Raw genomic sequence first — 19,178 nt, forward strand, 5'->3', positions numbered from 1 at the left:
TTACTCGAAAAATAAATCTTCCCTCACTGATACTTCTCTCCAAGCAACCATCCCTTGGGGCCTCAGGACATTATGGTACTCAGGAGAAAAATTATCCTACCCTCCAAGTGAACAAAGAATATTAGCTCACTGTGGGTTTTTCAATTTTCAATAGTACAATTGATTATAAATGTTATTAAGATCCTGCATACTGGTGCCCCATAGGGTTTCCAAGGAATGCCTGGTGTATTCGAACAGCCAGCCTTTTGGTTAGCAGCCAAACTCTTAACCACTACGCCACCAGGGTTTCCAACATATAGTAATAAACAAATAGTAGGTACTGGTAATTAAAATGTGTTTGATGACTGATGCCCACATTCTTGTCTTCTTCCTAAGAAATAGATAGGGTATGGGGAGAGTATCCTGACCTCTATTAGAAGTACGCTCAAACCACAAAAATGATGAAAGGCTCCTTTTGTACCCCCACTTCCCGCCACTGCCCCGGGATGAGTGGAGATTAAAGGCAGTGGCTGCTATTAAACTGAGTGCTAGGGTAAAGTTCCGTGTGGATGAGAAAAGGGGTTAAAAACTTGGAGTTTACTCAATAAGATCTCTCCTTTTCATAAATTCCACCTCTTAGAAATCTTGTCCTCTTTATCGGTAAGATGGTTTCCTTTCATGGACTGGCATAGGAAGGGAGGCCAGTAGAGGACAGCTCATTCTTACCCTTTGGAATGGTAAGAACTAGAAGGCTGGCAATAAGGCATAGGTGTAAACAAAGGGCACACAGGAAGGCTAGGCCTTGAGTCTGCTTCTAGCCAATGAAAAATGAGTCCTCACTGCATCTCTGCCGCCAGGACAGAGGGCCACCTTGTAAAATGTGAAGCATTGTGCTTAGGGCATCTTACCATGCTCCCTCAAAAACCTGTTACTGCACACTATTCACAATAGCCAAAAGGTGGAAAAACCTAAATGCCCATCAACAGAAGAATGAATAAACAAAATGCAGTACATACACAATGGAATACTATTCAGCCATAAAGAGAAATGAAGTCCTAATCCACGCTACAACACGGATGAACCTTGAAAACATTATGTTGAGTGAAATAAGACGATCACAAAAGGATAAATATTGTATGATCTCATTTATGTGAAATGACCAAAAAAAGCAAATGTATTTATAGAAACCAAAGCTTATTAGTGGTTACCAAGAATGGGACAGAGGGGAAGAGGGGAAGCCATTATTTAGGAACCAGAGAGTTTTTTTCATGGTGATGGAAAATTTGGCAAGGATTATCAGTGATGGTTGCACAACACGATTAATGTAATTGATATCACTAAATCATACACCCGAAAAATGTTGAATTGGCAAATGTTGTATTACATATATTTTACAACAATATAAATTTAAAAACCTATCACTACATTAGACATCTGTCATGATTAAAGAAGCCCATGCCCCAGTCAAACAAGAACTAATCGCCATTTTACTTCCTGCTTCCCCAGGTTCTGTCACTTAGGAAAGTGTCTTAAAATAAATTTGAATCTTCACCTTCTCTGGTAATACTTCAATATCACCCCTAGATCCAGGTAAGAGGGCTCCTTCCCTGGGCCCTCTACACTATAGGGTCCTGCTCTGATCCTCCTTCCCCTTCAGGTGAAGAGTCCACAGGGTCAAAGTACACGCTCACCAGTACTGGTCTAGGTAGCCAAGACCAGAAGTCACTTCCCAAAGAGTCCCAAGCCCACGTCAGTGCCTTCCAGGGCCTCTCCTTAAGGGTTATCCTCCCAAGAGCGGGCCCCACTGTAGTGGGCACACCTCTGGGCTCAAGCAGTGGTCAAGCAGTGGCTATTTGGAACGGTATGTGTAGACCTGGGACATGCAGGCTAGGTGGTCACATGTGTGTATGTAAAACCCACCCTGGTACAAGACAGGTCCAAGGTTGGGAAGACAGGTGGGGGTCTCCATGTGTCCTCTTGCCCCACAGTGTCAAGCAGGCCTGGATGGACTCATTTATGTCCATGTCTTGTCCTATGCGCTCTTCTGCAGTTCATTAGCTGCCACTTATCTGCTTCATCTACCACCAGTACTCAGTCATAACTGCCCTTAACACCAGGCACTGTGAGGCAAGGCCTTGGCCGTCAGCATTAGAGTCATACCCATGATGACAGATGTACACCAGCCCCAAAGATAAGCCTTTGCAGAACAAGCTCTGTTTCTACTTTTATCTGAACCTTGGCTCCAAAAGAATATTAATGACACTCAGAGAATTACACCATCACCATCGCCCCCATTAACCTTCTGCAAGATTTTGAACAAGCCACTTTCTTCTGGGGCTCCATTTCCTCACCTGCAAAATGAAGTTGGACTAGATTATTTCTAAGACTCTTCTAGTTCTACCATTCAAGATTCTTTTACTAACATTATTTTATTTGTAGAGATTTAGAGAATCTAAAAACCTATAGGTTATATAAGGTGCCAGATAACATTACTGATAGAGACAGACATATAGGCCAGATTCCTGTCATTTTTACTAAGCAATGCCACATTTTCAGCCCTCAGAACTGAATACTGCAGAAAGTCTGCTGTCTGCTGACAGTTACCCATCCATCTTCCTGCTTGTGGATACGTGGCCGTATGCTTAAGCCCATTTTAGCAAAAATCCATGGGAGAGGAAGAATATCATTTCACCTCAAACACACCCACTTCCTTCCTCTTTCCTTCCCCCACTCTCAGTTCCATCCCCAAAATGTCTTATTTAGTAAAAATAAGTTTAAGAAAGAGAGGTTTTTACTAAGCAAAAAAAAAAAAAAAAAAAATGACAGGTATCCTAGAATAGACATTATTCAGGTCTTAAATTAAAAAAAGAAAAAAAGACAGGAAGGAAGAAAACCACCTTCGACATTAACAACCTTGCCAATTACTGCTGAATCCTCTAACTTTCTGTTGGAGGGCACATGGACAAGAAAGTGACAGTGAAATCGGCTTTAGGAAATGCGGGATTTTATCTCCTGGGCCTTTTTCCTTCCTTGGACCCTTCTAGCCTCACAGCTGATAATATCACAAGTCACCAATGCAACAGACATAAAAAAAAAAAAAAAAAAGGCACAGATTATTAGTTAAGCAACGGATAACAAAAATGCCGAGAGTTCCTTTACAGTTCAGATGATCCGACAAAGGCCACACAGAGCTAAGAAATTCATCAGAAGCAAGCCATGCTATGCGGCTGTAAAAACTGCTTGAGCTGGTTATATCCAACAGTTACCCTTGGGAAAGGCTGTGTGGTGTAGTGGGAAGAGCCTTGAACCAAGAGGTGGAGCTTCTATCCTTGCCACCTCTGGCAAATCACTCCATCTCTTCCAGTGAATGGCAGGGTAGAGCCAGACAGTGATGCTGGGCCCATGACAGGCACTCACAATACTGCTCCCCAAACAGCGGGTCTTTGGGGGATCTTAGGAAAAATAAAGTATATTAAGATTCTTTTTAAAATCATTCACACTAATACCATACCTGCATTGCAATAGGAAAATACTTTAGCATAATTTGACATAAATCAGGCAAGCACATTTTTAACCAACGTGAAGTAAATGCAATACCTTTGATGTTTTCCTCTTCGGCTCAGGCAAAAGAGATTAAAAACAGAAGCAAAGCAAACCAGGCCAGGGAAATACTTAAACTTTTAGCCCTTTCTTTCTCTGGATACAAATCACATTACTGACTTACATCCTTACCGGCTCTTTCTCTGAATTTCACTGATCAGTTGTCTGAAATGTAACTACACTCTGTTACTCTTGTGTCTTTTTAGTAAAGTCCAACTTCTTCAACTAACTCAGCAAACCAAGAATGAGAAATCATTTTCATAAAACCATAAACTCCTTTTTAATAAACTGTGTCTGTGTACTTTGTAAAAATACTCCTAAAAAGGATTGAAAAAAGAAAGAGAGAGAACACACACACAAGGGTTTATGAACTCTCCTTGAAAAAGACTTTGTGTGATCAGGAGGCTAATGTCAAGATACTGAGCAGACTCCATCAGCCTGAGACTGGAAGAACTAGATGGTGCCCGGCTACCACCAATGACTGCCCTGACAGGGAACACAACAGAGAATCCCTGATGGAGCAGGAGAAAAGTGGGCTGCAGGCCTCAAATTCTAATAAAAAGACCGGACTTAATGGTCTGACTGAGACTGGAGGGATCCCAGAGGTCATGGCCCCCAGACTCTCCATTAGCCCAAAACTAAAACAATTCTCAATGCCAACTCTTCAGACAAAGACTAGACTGGACTATAAGACATAAGATGATACTGGTGAGGAGAGTGCTTCTTAGCTCAAGCAGACACATGAGACTATGTGGGCAGCTCCTGTCCAGAGGTGAGATGAGAAAGCAGAGCGAGACAGAAGCTGGTTGAATGGACCCGGTAAATACAGGGTGGAGAGAAGGAGTGTGCTGCCACATTGTAGGGAGAGCAACCAGCGTCACATAACAATGTGTGTATAAGTTTCTGTACGAGAAATTGATTTGAATTGTAAACTTTCACTTAAAGCACAATAAAAAAAAAAAAAATTACAATTAAGAAAAAGATACTGAGCAGAGGGAAAGAGTCCTCAAACTGAATTTACTGGATTTGCTGAATTTTCTAAATTTACCGAAGGCAGAGCATACACACACACCCTCAGCCCATGGCATCTGTGACCGATTCCCATCCCACTGGGAGACTCTGCCTGACATTAGAGTCACAACTTTCAACTACGCCAGTTCCATCAAAACTCACAGCTTTGTTTTTGACTGATTATCTTTGGTATTTGCCTTATCCAAATACACCAATTGTTAATTCAACCAGATCTTTCTCATTGCCTCCCAAACCACCTTATTCCAAACTGAAACTATAGTAACTCATGTGCCAAAAACACTTTGACTTACAGACATTTTGCCTGTAAGGGAGCTTGGTTATTTAATAAAGAAAAAATTGGAGCAGGAGACAAAAATAAGAAGGGCCTTATGTTCATGTCTTAACTACCCCTTCCTTCTTACAAACAATACACATATAGTATGCAATACCTTTTTATATCCAATAGCAAATTACTGGCCTCTTATTTTTTGAAGCCTGGTAACCAAGTTGGCTCTACATTTTCAACTATTCTCATAACCCAAATATTTCTAAGCAATAACAAAATTTCAGTAGTTGGGTTCTACAGCTGTTCTCCACAAAACTCCTGTGAGTTCAATCCTTAAAACACTACAATTTGATCCAAGGGGAAAAGGACCCTGCATCCAGGTTTATTCTGTGAAGTGATCCAAAGGCAACTTCAGATTTACACTCCATCACGGCTGCTCAAATCCTGATAATGTAGTAAATACTGTCCAATTTCCCTCTCGAGTTTTTAAAGAAATACTTTTGGCTGCTTGCATTTCTATTTAATATTAATTTTTCAAACATACGTTGTTTCTCCTAAATTTCCAAACATGTATACTTTCCAAAACTGTGAAGTTTGGTGGGAAAGGTTACTTTTCCTTCGGATTTATTCTACTTTTCTGAATCCTCTGTAATGATCTGCTGTCTGGCTAAGAACAAGCACAAACAGCTAAAGTCTGCAGAAGCGATTTTAACTTTGCATTTCTCTCAGGCTTCTTTCAAAATCTGTTGACAAAGCAACAGATCAGTCCGATTCCTGAAACTAGGGAATATAAAGAATTTAATTTCCGAAAACTTTTCAGTGGGTAAATTGAAAATTTATATACTTTATTGGCTAAGGAAGGCAAATATATAGACCATTGATGAACAAAAGGAATGAACAGCTGAAAAAAATCCAGTTGACTAAACAAGTAACATTCTGAATAAGGAATTCAAATACCAGTAACAACACGACTCAGAAAGGAAGCTGAGGAAATTTGCCAAGGAGGAAGTACAGAGTAGTAATTACAGTGGCAGCCAAGATTTAACACTTTAAGAGAAAAAAAAAAATACCCCACATTTAAGGCATAGGATACCCTGCAAGCATTTAAAGGTAATCTAGAAGTACTGTCCAGTTCAGGTCATCCCCGAAGCCTAGAAATCAGCAGCAAAAAAAAAAAAAGTTGCCAACTCATGGTGACCCCATGTGTATCAGAGCAGAATTGTGGTCCATATGGTTTTCAATGGCTGATTTTTCAGAAGTAGATTGCCAGCTCTTTCTTCTGAGGCACCTCTGGGTGGACTCACTAATGGAAAATAAAATTGAAACTGACCAGAAGAAAGACTTTAAAAATAGGCCACATTCATTCATAAATGCCCCGAGTTGACTTACAGTCCACATCATTAGGAAAACTAACTGCCATCATTTTAAGATAACTATCACCCATTTCTCTGAGAATGCATGATGCTCTAGTTGGAAAAGAATTCATCTGATACCTAAATTATAAAAGGGGAATGGACAGATTACAAGCCTCCAGAGAAGAGCTACCAAATAGTAATAATAATAATAAAGACCTAGGTTGAAAACTCCTTGAAGAAAACACACCGAGTTCATAAAACGAGTATTCAGTATTTAAAACACATGGTCACTTTTTCCATCCTCCTTTGTCCTATGTTTCTTGAAAAATCATACCAAATTTTATTCTAGCACACAAAAAAAGTCTTTCTTTTTATCGTCTGTAAGTAGGATAGGAATCATCCCTTGAGTTTCTCAAATTTACTTAATGAAAACCAGAAGTCAGGGTCCTATTTTCTTGAGGGCTGTATTAGTTTCCTGTGGCTACTGTGCAAATTACCACAAACTTGTTCATTTCAAGTGACAGAAATTTATTTTCTGACAGTTCTAGATGTCAGACATCTAAAATCAAGGTGTTGGCAGGGTTGGGCTCCCTCCACAGGCTCTACGGGAGGGTCCATTCCTTGCTTCTTCCAGCTTCTTGTGGTTGCTGAAATTCCTGGGTTTGTGGCCACATTGTTCCAGTCTCTGCCTCTGTCTTCGCATCACCTTCTCCTCTTCTGTGTGTGTCTCTCCAAACTCTCTCTGCCTCTCTCTCAAAACACCCCTGATTGCATTTAGGGCCCACCTGCATAAGCCTCTCCTGTCAAGATTCTTCATCACCTCCTTTGCCAAATATGTTAATATTCACAAGTTCTGAGGATTAGGATATGGACATAACTTTTTAGGAGACACCATTAAGCCCAACAGAGCTCTTCCTCTGGCCCCCTCAAAATTATGCCCCTCCGTGCACAAAATACCTTCATCCCACTCCAACATCCTCAAAAGTCTCAACCCATTACAGTATCAACACTAAGTCTAAAATCTCAGCTAAATCTTATCAGCATAAAAGCACTAAATCTCATCATGTAAATCAGATATATATGGGATGATAGGTATGATTCATCCCAGAGGAAAATTTCTCCCATCTGTGAACCTGTGAAACTAGGAAACAAGTCATTTTCAAAACACAACAGAGGAAAAGGCACAGGGTAAGAGTGACGGACAGATCAGAGCCTACTCAACGGACTTTTCGGTGAAACTTATTTTTGGTTTTTAGGAACAGAACTGTTGCTTTTTGAAGCAGTTTATTTTAACTTATTTCATAAAATCCAAAGTGCAAAGCATTTTGGAACTGGAAGGGACTTTCATTATGATCTAGTTTAACTCCTCATTTTATATTTGAGTAATGCCAGTTCCTCTAATACCGGGGCCAGGCCTTGCTCTCTTCAGTTTCTATTCCTTCCATAAGGAGAATTTTCTTCCTTTAAAACTGCTGACGGACCTCTCTAACTTGAACCAGCTGTCTGCTTGCTCTTTCCCTTCCTGCCTGGTAGTGCAGCGGTTAAGTGCTTAGCTGCTAACCAAAAGGTCAGCAGTTGGAACCTACCAGCAGCTCCGTGGGAGAAAGACGAGACAGTCTCCTTCCATAAAGATTACAGCCTTGGAAACCCTATGGGGCAGTTCTACTCTGTCCTGTAGGGTCACTATGAGTCAGAATCAACTCGGTGGCAGTGAGTTGCTTTGATAACCTCTCCTCCTCAGGTCACACCAGGAAATCTACGTCCCACAGAGATAAACATGCTTTGACTGGAACAATACCCAGTATCTTTTGCTTGGATCCACGTGATCACACGTTCTGCCTGGTTAGACTTCTTTCCATGGCTTGACTAGACACTCAATGCCAAGCCCTAGTCTCTCCCAGGCTGTCAGTGTTAACCATCTCTCATCACCCTTATGAAGATTTGTCAAAAGATATCAGGACACTCACTGTAAGAATCTGGACGTTCAGTAGCCTCATCTGAAAAACTGGCATAAAACTAGTTGCCTTGTCTACCACATAGGGTTACTGTGAGCAAAAATGAGCACTTTGTAAACATTTGTTAGCTGCCATGGAGTAGACTCCAACTCATGGTGATATTATGTACAACAGAAGGAAAAGTTACCAGATCCTGCACCATCCTCACAATTGTCAGCATGTTTGAGTCCATCACTGTGGCTGTTGTGCCAATTCATCTCATCAAGGGTCTCCCATGCGTTTGCTGCTCCTCTCCTTCACCAAACATGATGTCCTCCTCCAGCGACTGATCATTCCTGATGACATGTCCAAAGCAAGTAGGTCTGACAATGTTCTGGTGTGATCCATAAGGTTTTCATTGGCTACTTTTCCAAAGATTGCCAGGCCTTTCTTCCTAGCTTTTCTTAGTCTGGCAGCTCCACTGAAACCTGTCCACCATGGGTGACCCTGCTGGTATTTGAAGTACCATTGACATATCTTCCAGCATCACAGCAACACAAGCCACCACAAGACAAACTGACAGATGGCTGGTCACTGTAAACAATTCAAAATCCAAACCCACTGCCATCGAGTCTATTCCTATTCACAGTGATCCCACAGGTCAGAGCAGAGCCACCCCATAGAGTTGCCAAGGCTACGTATCTTTACAGAAGCAGTCTGCCACATCTTTATCCCGGAGAGTGGCTGGTGGGTTTGAATCACCAGTCTTTCAGTTAGCAGCCAAGTGCCTTAACCACTGTGCCACCAGGGCTCTTGTGTAAACAATTTAAAAAAAAAAAAAAAAACCAAACCCGTTGCTGTCAAGTCGGTTCTGACTCATAATGACCCTATAGGTCAGAATAGAATTGCCCCACAGAGTTCCCAAGGTACACCTGGTGGATTTGAACTGCCAACCTTTTGGTTAGTAGCTGTAGCACTTAACCACTATACAACCAGAGTTTCTGTGTAAACAATAATCAAAAACCAAAGCCAGTGCCGTCGAGTCGATTCCGACTCATAGCGACCCTATTGGACAGAGTGGAACTGCCCTGCCCCATAGAGTTTCCGAGGAGCGCCTGGCGGATTCGAACTGCTGACCATTTGGCTAGCAGCCATAGCACTTAACCACTACGCAACCAGGGTTTTCCGTGTAAACAACCGTGGTATTAAAGTTAATATATCACTATTATTATGACAAATCTAAATACGAGAGTTGAGGAGGCACTCTACAGAGGGTTACACAATATTACCCCACTCCAAGGACTCACTGGTCTCACATTTCTCATATATTACTACCTCACTGCATTAATTTTCTGGGCAAATATTTATCTGCCTTGTGAATTCCAGGCAACAGCAAAGTGTCTGATTCAAAAAGAGAAAGGACAGAAATCTCAGGCAGCAGTTTTTGCAACACAAAGTTCCCCTGTTCCTCCAGCTGATTTCTAAGGCTTTAAGTCCCAAAAAGCCATTGTTTTTGACAAACCAACCATGCAGGAGGCAAAGACACAGAAGAGAGAGAAACAAAGACCAGAAGCGGAGATTAAAGCACGATAACCAAAAAATGGAGAGGCAGCTTGGAGATCATCCAGAGGCAGTTCTCCTGAAGGCTCTGCATCACCCCTCTTCCGCATCTGCCCAGCTCACACAGTCACCAGCGCATTGTTGGGTCTCACCCACAGCTGCCTCCAAGCAAATGCCCCAATCCGTCCCGCTCCTCCCCCGGCAGGATCCTGTTTTCCAATTCAGGCCCCGCTTTTTCACCATCTCCTTGCTCTAATAAGATATGTATCTAGGGAAAAGGCGGGACTATTGATTTTTTTTCCAGTTGATTGCGAGCTGCTGAATTTCATTATCTCAAATCTCTCTTGAAAGGAGCCTGACATCAGCCTGGACTGCTCACTGTGGAGCCAAGCGTGTGGCGTGATTTGATGCCTGAAGCACACGAGAGACAGGCTCCTCAGGGAGCTGGGCAGTCAGGCCACGGAGAGGGCAGCAGCCTGGCCTAAAGCTGCCACCCCGACACCTGCAATGGTGGGAGGGGCTCCCAGAGTCTCCCACGACGGCCCAGCGAGCTTGCTGTGTCCAGGGGTTGAGTTTATTTCACAGATTGCACCAATGGTTGATAAAAAGATGTAACATATTTTTTCCAAATACACAACCAGAGACAACTCATCTAGGAGCTGCCAGAGCACATTTCACAAGATGCACGAAAAATCCCCAGAGCTGAGAAATGAAAAACTCACCACAGACTGATGCCAGCCAGGCAGGCATTTCTAAATGACTAAAATGCCTTAGAGGCTGAGCTCCTGGCACTGGAGAGAAGGGCTGCACATCACTGCCAAAGAAATACACAGAACCTCAGGCCTCACATGCAGGGAGGGGGCTGGCCCACAGCTAACCTCCAAACTGTATCCTCGCCCACCTCTCCCCTCCCCCACCACCACCCCCAGCACCTCAATCCCTTTGGGAGAGGGGCAGCAGAGCTGGCAAGGAATGGAAGTGAGAAAGACTGGCTTGATGTGGGTAGAGAATCCAGCTCACAGAATAGAGCAGTCCTTCTAGGCCCCGCCCATCAAAAGGAGAATTTGCAGAGGAAACAATGAGTTTAAAGTGGAAGAGTTGCAATTCTTGGGAAGAGGGAAATTCAAAGGAACATATACTGTAACCAGCCCCTGTCCTTTCTCACAACCCCTGCTCTGCTGGCTACCACACTGTGGAGAGCCTGCCTGACCTCTCCCCTCCCCCCCACAAAAAAAAACTCCAAACCTGTGGTTATAAAGTCAATTCCTACTCATGACGACCCCAAGTGTTAAAAGAGTAGACCCGCTCCATAGGGTTTTCTTGGCTGTCATCTTTACAGAAGCAGATCACCCTGTGTTAATAGCCAAGAGCAAATTCGTGCCATATAGGGACCTTTCCAATTCCCCAGGTGCTTAGAAAAACGTTCTGCTTTTGTTTGTCAAAATAAAACTATGCTTGTTGGCTCTAATCACGAGGTAGGAATGACGTCTTTGAGAGGGCAGCACTTCATCCATCTTGCCAAGCTACTTGATTCAAAGCACAGACACTGGAAAATTCAAAGGCTGCTTTGATTTCTATTTCAATGCCCAAATAAAAATTAATTGGGTCTCCTCATCCCAGCACCCTCCCTTCTACTTCTACCCTTCTCTAACATCAGCCACGGTCAGAATCGAAGGCCTTCATGCAAGCACACAAGTCTCCACCAGGCACATGCTCAGTGTGCGCTTCACCCAGGGAAAGAAGCACGTCCTTTCCTTTGAACTTGCATATTCCTGAGCTAAATTCATCTGAATCAGCAGCTTCTCCCAGACACGGCCTAAGTTTATAGCTGGCCTCTATGAGGACCTCCATGGATGACGATAGTAACAGTTATGATGTTGAATGTCTGTTTCTCCAGGTTTTTATAACAATATGAGTCTGTACAACCTCTCTTCATAAGACCCAAGATTTTTCTATTTCACAATATGTCTGAGTCCTTCTGCCTCCTCTAAGAAGCAACTATTCTCATAAGCAACAAAGGCAGCTATTGATGTCTATAAGATGGGCTCTTTACCTAGAAAATATAGCCCCCAAGTCAGCATTTTCAAAAAGACAGCCAAAACTCAATAGCAGAAATTAAGCTAATGGGATCATCTATAATTTGTTACAAATATTGGACCAAACAATCTCTCTGATCTGTTGAGCCCTAAGGCTCGGGCTTCATCAGGCTTCTTTCCAACACTGGTTCCTGGGAGTCCATGCTGCTGCCTGTTAGCTTGGAAATGGTATGTCTTCCTCCCCAGATGGAAAGCCCACTCCATGATGATGGGTTTTCCCAGCTGATATTTATGGTAGGGGCAGCCTAATGCTTCATCTCCCTGGGACACTGGAAATAAGCTAATCAGAGGAAGCCTGCACCTCCACCACCCTCACTGCTGTTCTCTCAGCATCTCCATGTACCACTCAGTAAATGAGATCGATGCCAAGAGGGAGAATCACCCAGAGTACTGAGTGTGTCCGGGTGGTTACCCTTGATCGTCTGCCCCAGTAGCACCAGCTCTGCCCAGTGCAGGCAGCGCTCTGCTCCTGATGAGCACCCCATGCTGAACGTGCTGCACAGCGCCCTCACCACAGGAAGAAAGGGCATTTATCAAGCAGTCTCTCGGCTGCCCATGTGTCTTTTATCTTTGAACCACCCTTGTATTTTCCATTACCCTCCTGTGTGCCTCTCGGTCCCGGTATCCCTACCGTTTCCTCCTATACAAAGCCCATGTGGTGTGTGAAAGTCGTTGATATTCCCTGATTTTCCTATGGGCAGCTCAACACAAAGAAAAGTGAAACACTGCTCTTGACCTGAACTTGGAAATCTCAGGGGAAACGTGCAGATTTAGGGATGATGGGTCCTTCCCAGAAGCGCCCAAGACAGTAGTGCACCCTATTCAAGGGCCATCCTCACATCCAGTCTCCCTAACAGCACCACAAAATCGGATCACCACAACTTTGAAGTCTGTCAAGAGCTCATCCAACTGGTTAAAGCACTAGGTTACTGAACAAACGTCACACATGTATTCCATCTCTGAGTCCTCATCTTGCTTAAAAAGCAAGCAAGAATATATGGGCAGAATAGCAGACTAGAAATAAGATCTGAGTTCTAGGCCTGTTTCTATCAGCCCATTATACATCAGACTTTAAGATAAATATCTTTGGACCTTGGGAAGGAAGCCATCCTTTTATAGGTTCAGCCCCAAAGACAGTTATAGATGTACATAGATGGACTCTTGCTAGCTGCATCACCAGGGAAACATCACCAGGGAAACTTTACGTGTTTTTATTTCCTCAACTGTAAAGTGAGAATAGCAAGAGCAGTCTTGTCTACCACACATCATTGTGTGAACCATATGCGTTAATGTGTAAGAAAACACTCTATAATTTATACATCTCCATACAAATACCAGCACGAGTATCTTCCGTGAGTTCCACTCAAAAGTATGGCCACTTTGTAGAGTACTGCAGTGGATTCTAAGTCAGGCATGCCCGAGCTTTTTCCCTGCAAGAGTCATCAGTACATGGGAGAGAAGGGAGGAGCGTAACACGCTCCCCTGCTGTTCAAAGCAAAAGGAGAAACAAATATGACACATCTGGATGGTGGAACCAAAACAGGTTCATTTTAAGCTTCATATCAAAACCTGTGCATTTACAAATATAAAAATGAGTGTATGTGTATACATGTTGAGGCTGAAAGAATGATTTCCACAGGAGAACAAGGGAGGCAGGAATAGGGGGGATCCTTACAGTAGGAACAATAGTTGAAGAGCAAGTATAAAGGTGGGGGAGGGGAACACAAGGTACAGTCAAGGACCAGTGTGAAAAATCCCATCTGGCTGAATTTTAGCAACAATTCAAACCTCTTTGCCTTCCCCATGTGAACGCGCTATGGGGTTAGATCTCTGCAGGGTAATGTTAGGGATGGAAGGAGAATGGGAGGATATCCTAAGTAACTCCCTAGAAGAGCATTAGTGGCTTGCTTTTATAGGCTGGCTAGCATGTGATACAGGTGTAAGAGCAGGCAGTCACTAAATAGTCCAAGACACATTTGGACAGAGAGTTTGAAGGCTTATCATAGAATGTCTCCAGGAGACTGAATTCCCATAATAAAAACGACAAGCAGTTATACAGTGCTTACTACAGTCCAGGCCCTGTTATAAGAGCTTTATATGTATAAGCTCAGTTAATCTGAATAAGGTACATATTATTATCAGCATCCCTCCACCCAAATCAGCTAATAAACAGTTGAGTTAGGATTCAATCCCAAACAATCAAATGCTGGAGTCCATGTTCTCTGCCACTGTTGTTAAGTTGCCATTGAGTCAGCTCTGACTCAGGGTGACCTTATGCATAACAGTACAAACTCTGCCCAGTGTTCATGATGGTTGGTATATTGCAGTCCATTGTTGTGGCTGGCTATTGTATCAATCCATCTCATTTAGGGTATCAGCCACTACAGGTGGTGGATTTTATTAAGTATCTTCTTCAGCATCATAACTGAGCAGAGCATGAATCCCTCTTTGCTCACACTCATAGTCCTTGCAGCCCATCTGTATATTTTTTCAGGTCCTACTCACTTTTTTGTCCAACATACAGAAGTGTGTGCTCTGTCTGTCCCTCAAATGAGATTATGAGCACCTTAGGGGCAAGAGCTAGAAGTACATCTTCTGGATATTTCACAACAGAGAACATGGGGAACATTCTCGCTCCACAGCAGAGTAAATAAGAAACTAGGCTTCAGAATTAATCAACATGAGTTTAAGTACCAGATTTGCCTCTTATCAATTGGAACTTTGGGCAAATTGTTAATGTCCTTACACTTTATTTTCTTCATCTGTAAAATGGATATAACAATAATAAGCAAATATAAATAAAATAATTAAAAAGTAAAGATAATAAAATGAATATAATAATACAAGCAACCCATAGAGTAAAGCTTAGCCCAGCATATTATAAATATTAGCTATTAATAATTCATTCTTCAGATGGAAACACTGTCATGGATTTGGTCACCATCTCTTAAAGGCTCACCCTCTTCCTAGCTGAGAGGTATTGTTCATCTTTCTCCACATGATCATTCTCAGCAAAGGCTGGAATCAGAATCTCTAGCCCACTGGTCTCCAAAAGTTCTCAAAAGAAGAGATGATGCCCTTGGGGTATCTGGAAATGGGGGGGGGTGCATATTTGAATGGGAAGGAGTACTGGCATTTTTCAGCTGAGGTGGCCAGGATGTGAAATAACTTCCAATGCTCAGGACTGACCCACAAAACAAAGAGTTTTCCCACCCAGAAGACCAGTAGCGTCCCCACTGGAAAATACAGCGCTGCTTGGGAAATATTCGTATATGAGGGACCAACAATAAAATCAGTCCAATAAACTTATAAAAGAGGAAAAGCAAGCCAAAATCAGTTAGGAAGTCAAAAATACCTCCTTATGGCTTCTGGTGGCTCCACAAGGAAGAGAACCTGATTGGCCAAGGCCAGGGTGTCATCCAGGGCCTGGCCCATCTCCCGCAGCTCGCTCAAGGGCAGTGTCCCAGCCAGCGTAGCCAGTGCACAGCCTGGCCACTGCAGCAGCTGCTCCTGCTCTTCTATCTCCTTCCTCAGTTGTTCATCTTTTGCTTCCAGCACAGACATTCGTGCTTGGAGAGCTTCAATTTCTTTCTGTAGAGAGTGGGAAGACCAGATTTTATAAATTAACCTCCTAGTGACATACCGCTCAGGTGATATTGACGCATTTAAATGTGAGTTGGCCATAGGTACCAGGACTGTGACGCTCCCTTCTGTGGCAGACAGGTTTTTGGAGGTTTGCCGAACTGGAAAAATCATGCCAGCCAGCTTTATATTTCTCATTAGTCGGCATAAGGAAAAACCTTCCCTCTCAAACACTAAAAATCTATGGGAGGAGCCAAGAATTGACTTGGAATACCCCAGCAAACATATAAATGACTTACTTCACTTTAGGTAGAAGAGCTAGACATAGGACAACAGCACCATGCACTTAAGTTACTAGCTAAGCAGGTAACACTAGGTAACCACAAGGAGGCAAGCAAACAGCCTTTGTCTGTCTGTCTCTAAACTCGAAAATGAAGAGGGCAGTCCTTTCAGCTCAGTAATGAAGTCACTCTCGAGGCTCACCCTTCAGCCAAAGATCAGACAGGCCCATAAAACAAAACAAGACTGAAGGGACATAACAGCCCAGGGGCAAGGACTAGAAGGCAGGAGGGAACAGGAAAACTGGTAAAAGAGAACCCAAGGTCGAGAAGGGAGAGTGTTGACATGTCGTGGAGTTGTTAATCAATGTCATAAAACAATATGTGTACTGTTTAATGAAAAACTAGTTTGTTCTATAAACCTTCATCTGTACAACATACAGAAAAGGAAAAGAAATTCTCATTCCTAAACTGACTATCACTGGCCTGGATAGGAAAAGATACACACTCCTGAATCAATCACCTAGGGGAGTGAAAGATAAAGGATAGAATAGTAGCTTTACTTGTAAGGCCTGGTTCACAAATGGCCAAGCCAGGGGATAGAGTCAGCCCCAGCTGAGCTGGAAACAGCAAACATCATTGCCCAACACAAGGTCCTGAACAGGCCTGAGGAAAACTAGACAGACCCCTAACTTCAGACATCATGGCACACAATGTTCAGTGTAGAAAAAAAAAAAGTACTGTGTGGGCAAAGATAAAAAATCATGGCTTCTCAGGCCTGCAGTACTGAGAGAACTAGGAGATCCTATAGATAGTGTCATGCAGTCTAAAGTTCATGAAAATATTAAATAAATTTAATTTCCATTAATATAACAAACCAAAATCCAAGGGATCTTTATTTATTGATCTTAAGGTCAATAAATAAAACAAGCAGCAGGTAAGTGAGCACCCACTGTGTGCACAGCATTGAAGCAGATAATCTCTCGCTGACCATATGACTTCTGAATTAAAAATCAGGCTCTTAAATTCGCATACTCACATGAGCCGTGCTTTGGTTTCTGGCTGGTATAAACACAGCACTGGTCCTGGATGTCTCTCCATCTCATAACTTCAAGGCACAGACACCCTACAACTCCTACCTGCTAAACCCACTTCTAATAGGATAAAGAAGTTCTAAGCAGAAAACAATGCCTCAGTGTCTTCCATTGGTCTGAGATGATTGTATTATTGCCAGAGTCTCCCGACTAATCTCCCTACCTCCACCTTCAAATTCTTACAAACTATTCTTTCTTAACCCAGGAGTCCCTGGGTGGCACAAATGGTTGTTTGTGGTGAAATGAATTATTTAATGTGGCCCTTCTAGCCATAGTCTTTGTGACTCACACACAGAGATTTAGTGGGACTATGCAAATAAGGTATATGAAATCTATGATGATTGGGGTTATGTGTCAACTTAGCTAGTCCATGATTTCCAGTATTGTATGGTAGGCCTCCACTTTGTGATCTGATGTAATTATCCTCCACTTTTTGTATAATAAGTCTGAACCTCTACATGTTAATGAGGCAGAGCTGGTGTGGGGTGTATCTTGAGTCACAGCCTTGCAGGAGGGTGTGACTCAAGTCCCACCCTTACTCAAGTCATGCCTTCCCAGGAGTGTGGCCTGCATCCAAGGTATATATGTGGGTGCCCTGGCAGGGTTCTCTCTCTCTGCATTTGGATCCTGCATCCAGTTTGTTACTGTCTGACCTACAGTTCTTGGGTCTTGAGACAGAGATCTGCCGTCTGACCTACAGATTCTGGAATTCACCAGTTTCAGCCCCATAGGCTGGTGGCCTATTGTCTGACCTGGTTAGCCAGTTTCCACAGCCTTGTGAACCAGTAGGCTATGGTCTGGCCTGCCCATTTGGGCTCGTCAGCCCTTGCAGCCAGGTCGGTCAGGAGAAGCCTGTGCCTGACCCACAGATTTGGGACTTGCCAGCCTCCACAACCATGTGAGCCACTTCCTTGATACAATTCATGAGTTCTGTAAGACATTGCAGCAAATTACAGAACCCAAACACAGGAAGGAAAGTACTGAATGGAAGAAGAGTAGTCAATGTTAGAGATGGTGCAGTGGCACGGCAATTTGGAAAAGTTGTACATTTGGGGCATCTTTAACCTCTGCCTCATAGGAACCAAATTTGTGCTGATCCTTATAAAAGAAAGTATTCATTTGTGGTGTCAACTACTAGCCAAAATGTTGGTGGTTCTAAACTCTCCCCAAGAGGTGCATCGGAAGACAGGCCTGGTGAACTGCTTCTGAATGGTCACAGCCTTGAAAACCCTGTGGAGCACAGTTGTGCACTGCACACATGGAGTCGTTGTGAGTCAGAAAACTAATAACAACAACAACATTTTTTTAACATAGCTGTCAAAGTGATTCTTTAAAATGTGACCAGATCATGTCATTTCACTACTTAAAGCCCTGCAACGGCTCCCATTTCAACCCAAGTCCTTACACAAGGCTACAAGGCCCTACAGGCCCCTTTCATCCCTGACCTCACACCATACTACTCTCCCCCTCACTTACGCTACTCCAGCCACACTGGGCTCTGAGCTGCCCTTGGAACATGCTAGGCACACTCCACCTAATGGAGTCTTCACACTGGCTATTCCTTGCCTGGAACACTCTCACTGGAGATTCTTCCAGGGCTCCTCCCTCTTCTCCTAGCATTTGCTTCAATCTCACTTCTCAATCAGTAGACCCCATTACCCTGATACCCTGGTCTACTCAATACAGCTCTTATCACCCTATTGTTGTTGTTGTTAGTTGCCGTTGATTCCAACACATGGCAATTCCATGTGTGCAGTGTGGAATTGTTCCATAGGGTTTTAAAGGCTGTGATCTTTCAGAAGCAGATTGCTAGGCTTGGCTTCTAAGACCTCTGGGGGTGTTCAAACCACCAACCTTTTGGTTAGTAGTCTAGTGCTTAACCGTTTTCACCACCCAGGAAGGTTTTTTTTTTTTTTTTTTTAGGAACTCCTTATCACCCTACAACGCACTGTGTACATAATTTAGGTATTTATTATGTTTATCATTTATTGTCTATCTGCTCCGCTTTCTCCCCACCTCCACCCCCACTAGAACATAAGCTCCACAGGGATTCCAAGCATTCTAAACAGTGCTTGGCACATAGTAGGTACTCAATAAACATATGTTGCATAAATAACTTTCCATCTTTCCCTGGAGTGCTGCCATGAATATTCCCTTTAAGCACTAACTACCTTGGGCTCAATTTATTTTCTATGCACTCTGACATTATTTGGAATTTTGCAGACCTTTAAATTGGTAAATATTGTTAAAAACCAGACAGCAAAATTTTCAGCGATCCAAACTTTACAATGATGCTCACTGAATATATACATGCTCAGCTTATTGGGGAATATCTTCAAATTATGATGACTTTTGCTTCCCTTTTGTTATTGCAGGGACCTGGATGAGGAGACTCAGATAACA

General features: G+C 43.0%; 1 protein-coding gene across 3 annotated transcripts in view; it reads right to left on the reverse strand.

Moving 5' to 3' along the window:
• The window catches only part of DISC1 (DISC1 scaffold protein), a 417,270-nt gene that overhangs the window by 246,580 nt on the left and 151,512 nt on the right, over nt 1-19,178 (reverse strand). For all 3 annotated transcript variants that reach the window (XM_049868319.1, XM_049868320.1, XM_049868321.1), the window contains exon 6: nt 15,177-15,412. In XM_049868319.1, coding sequence (XP_049724276.1) covers nt 15,177-15,412 — 236 coding nt within the window. The remainder of the gene's footprint in view (nt 1-15,176; nt 15,413-19,178) is intronic.

The sequence above is a fragment of the Elephas maximus genome, chromosome 24 (assembly GCF_024166365.1).
Source record: "Elephas maximus indicus isolate mEleMax1 chromosome 24, mEleMax1 primary haplotype, whole genome shotgun sequence".
NCBI classification, from domain to species: domain Eukaryota; kingdom Metazoa; phylum Chordata; class Mammalia; order Proboscidea; family Elephantidae; genus Elephas; species Elephas maximus.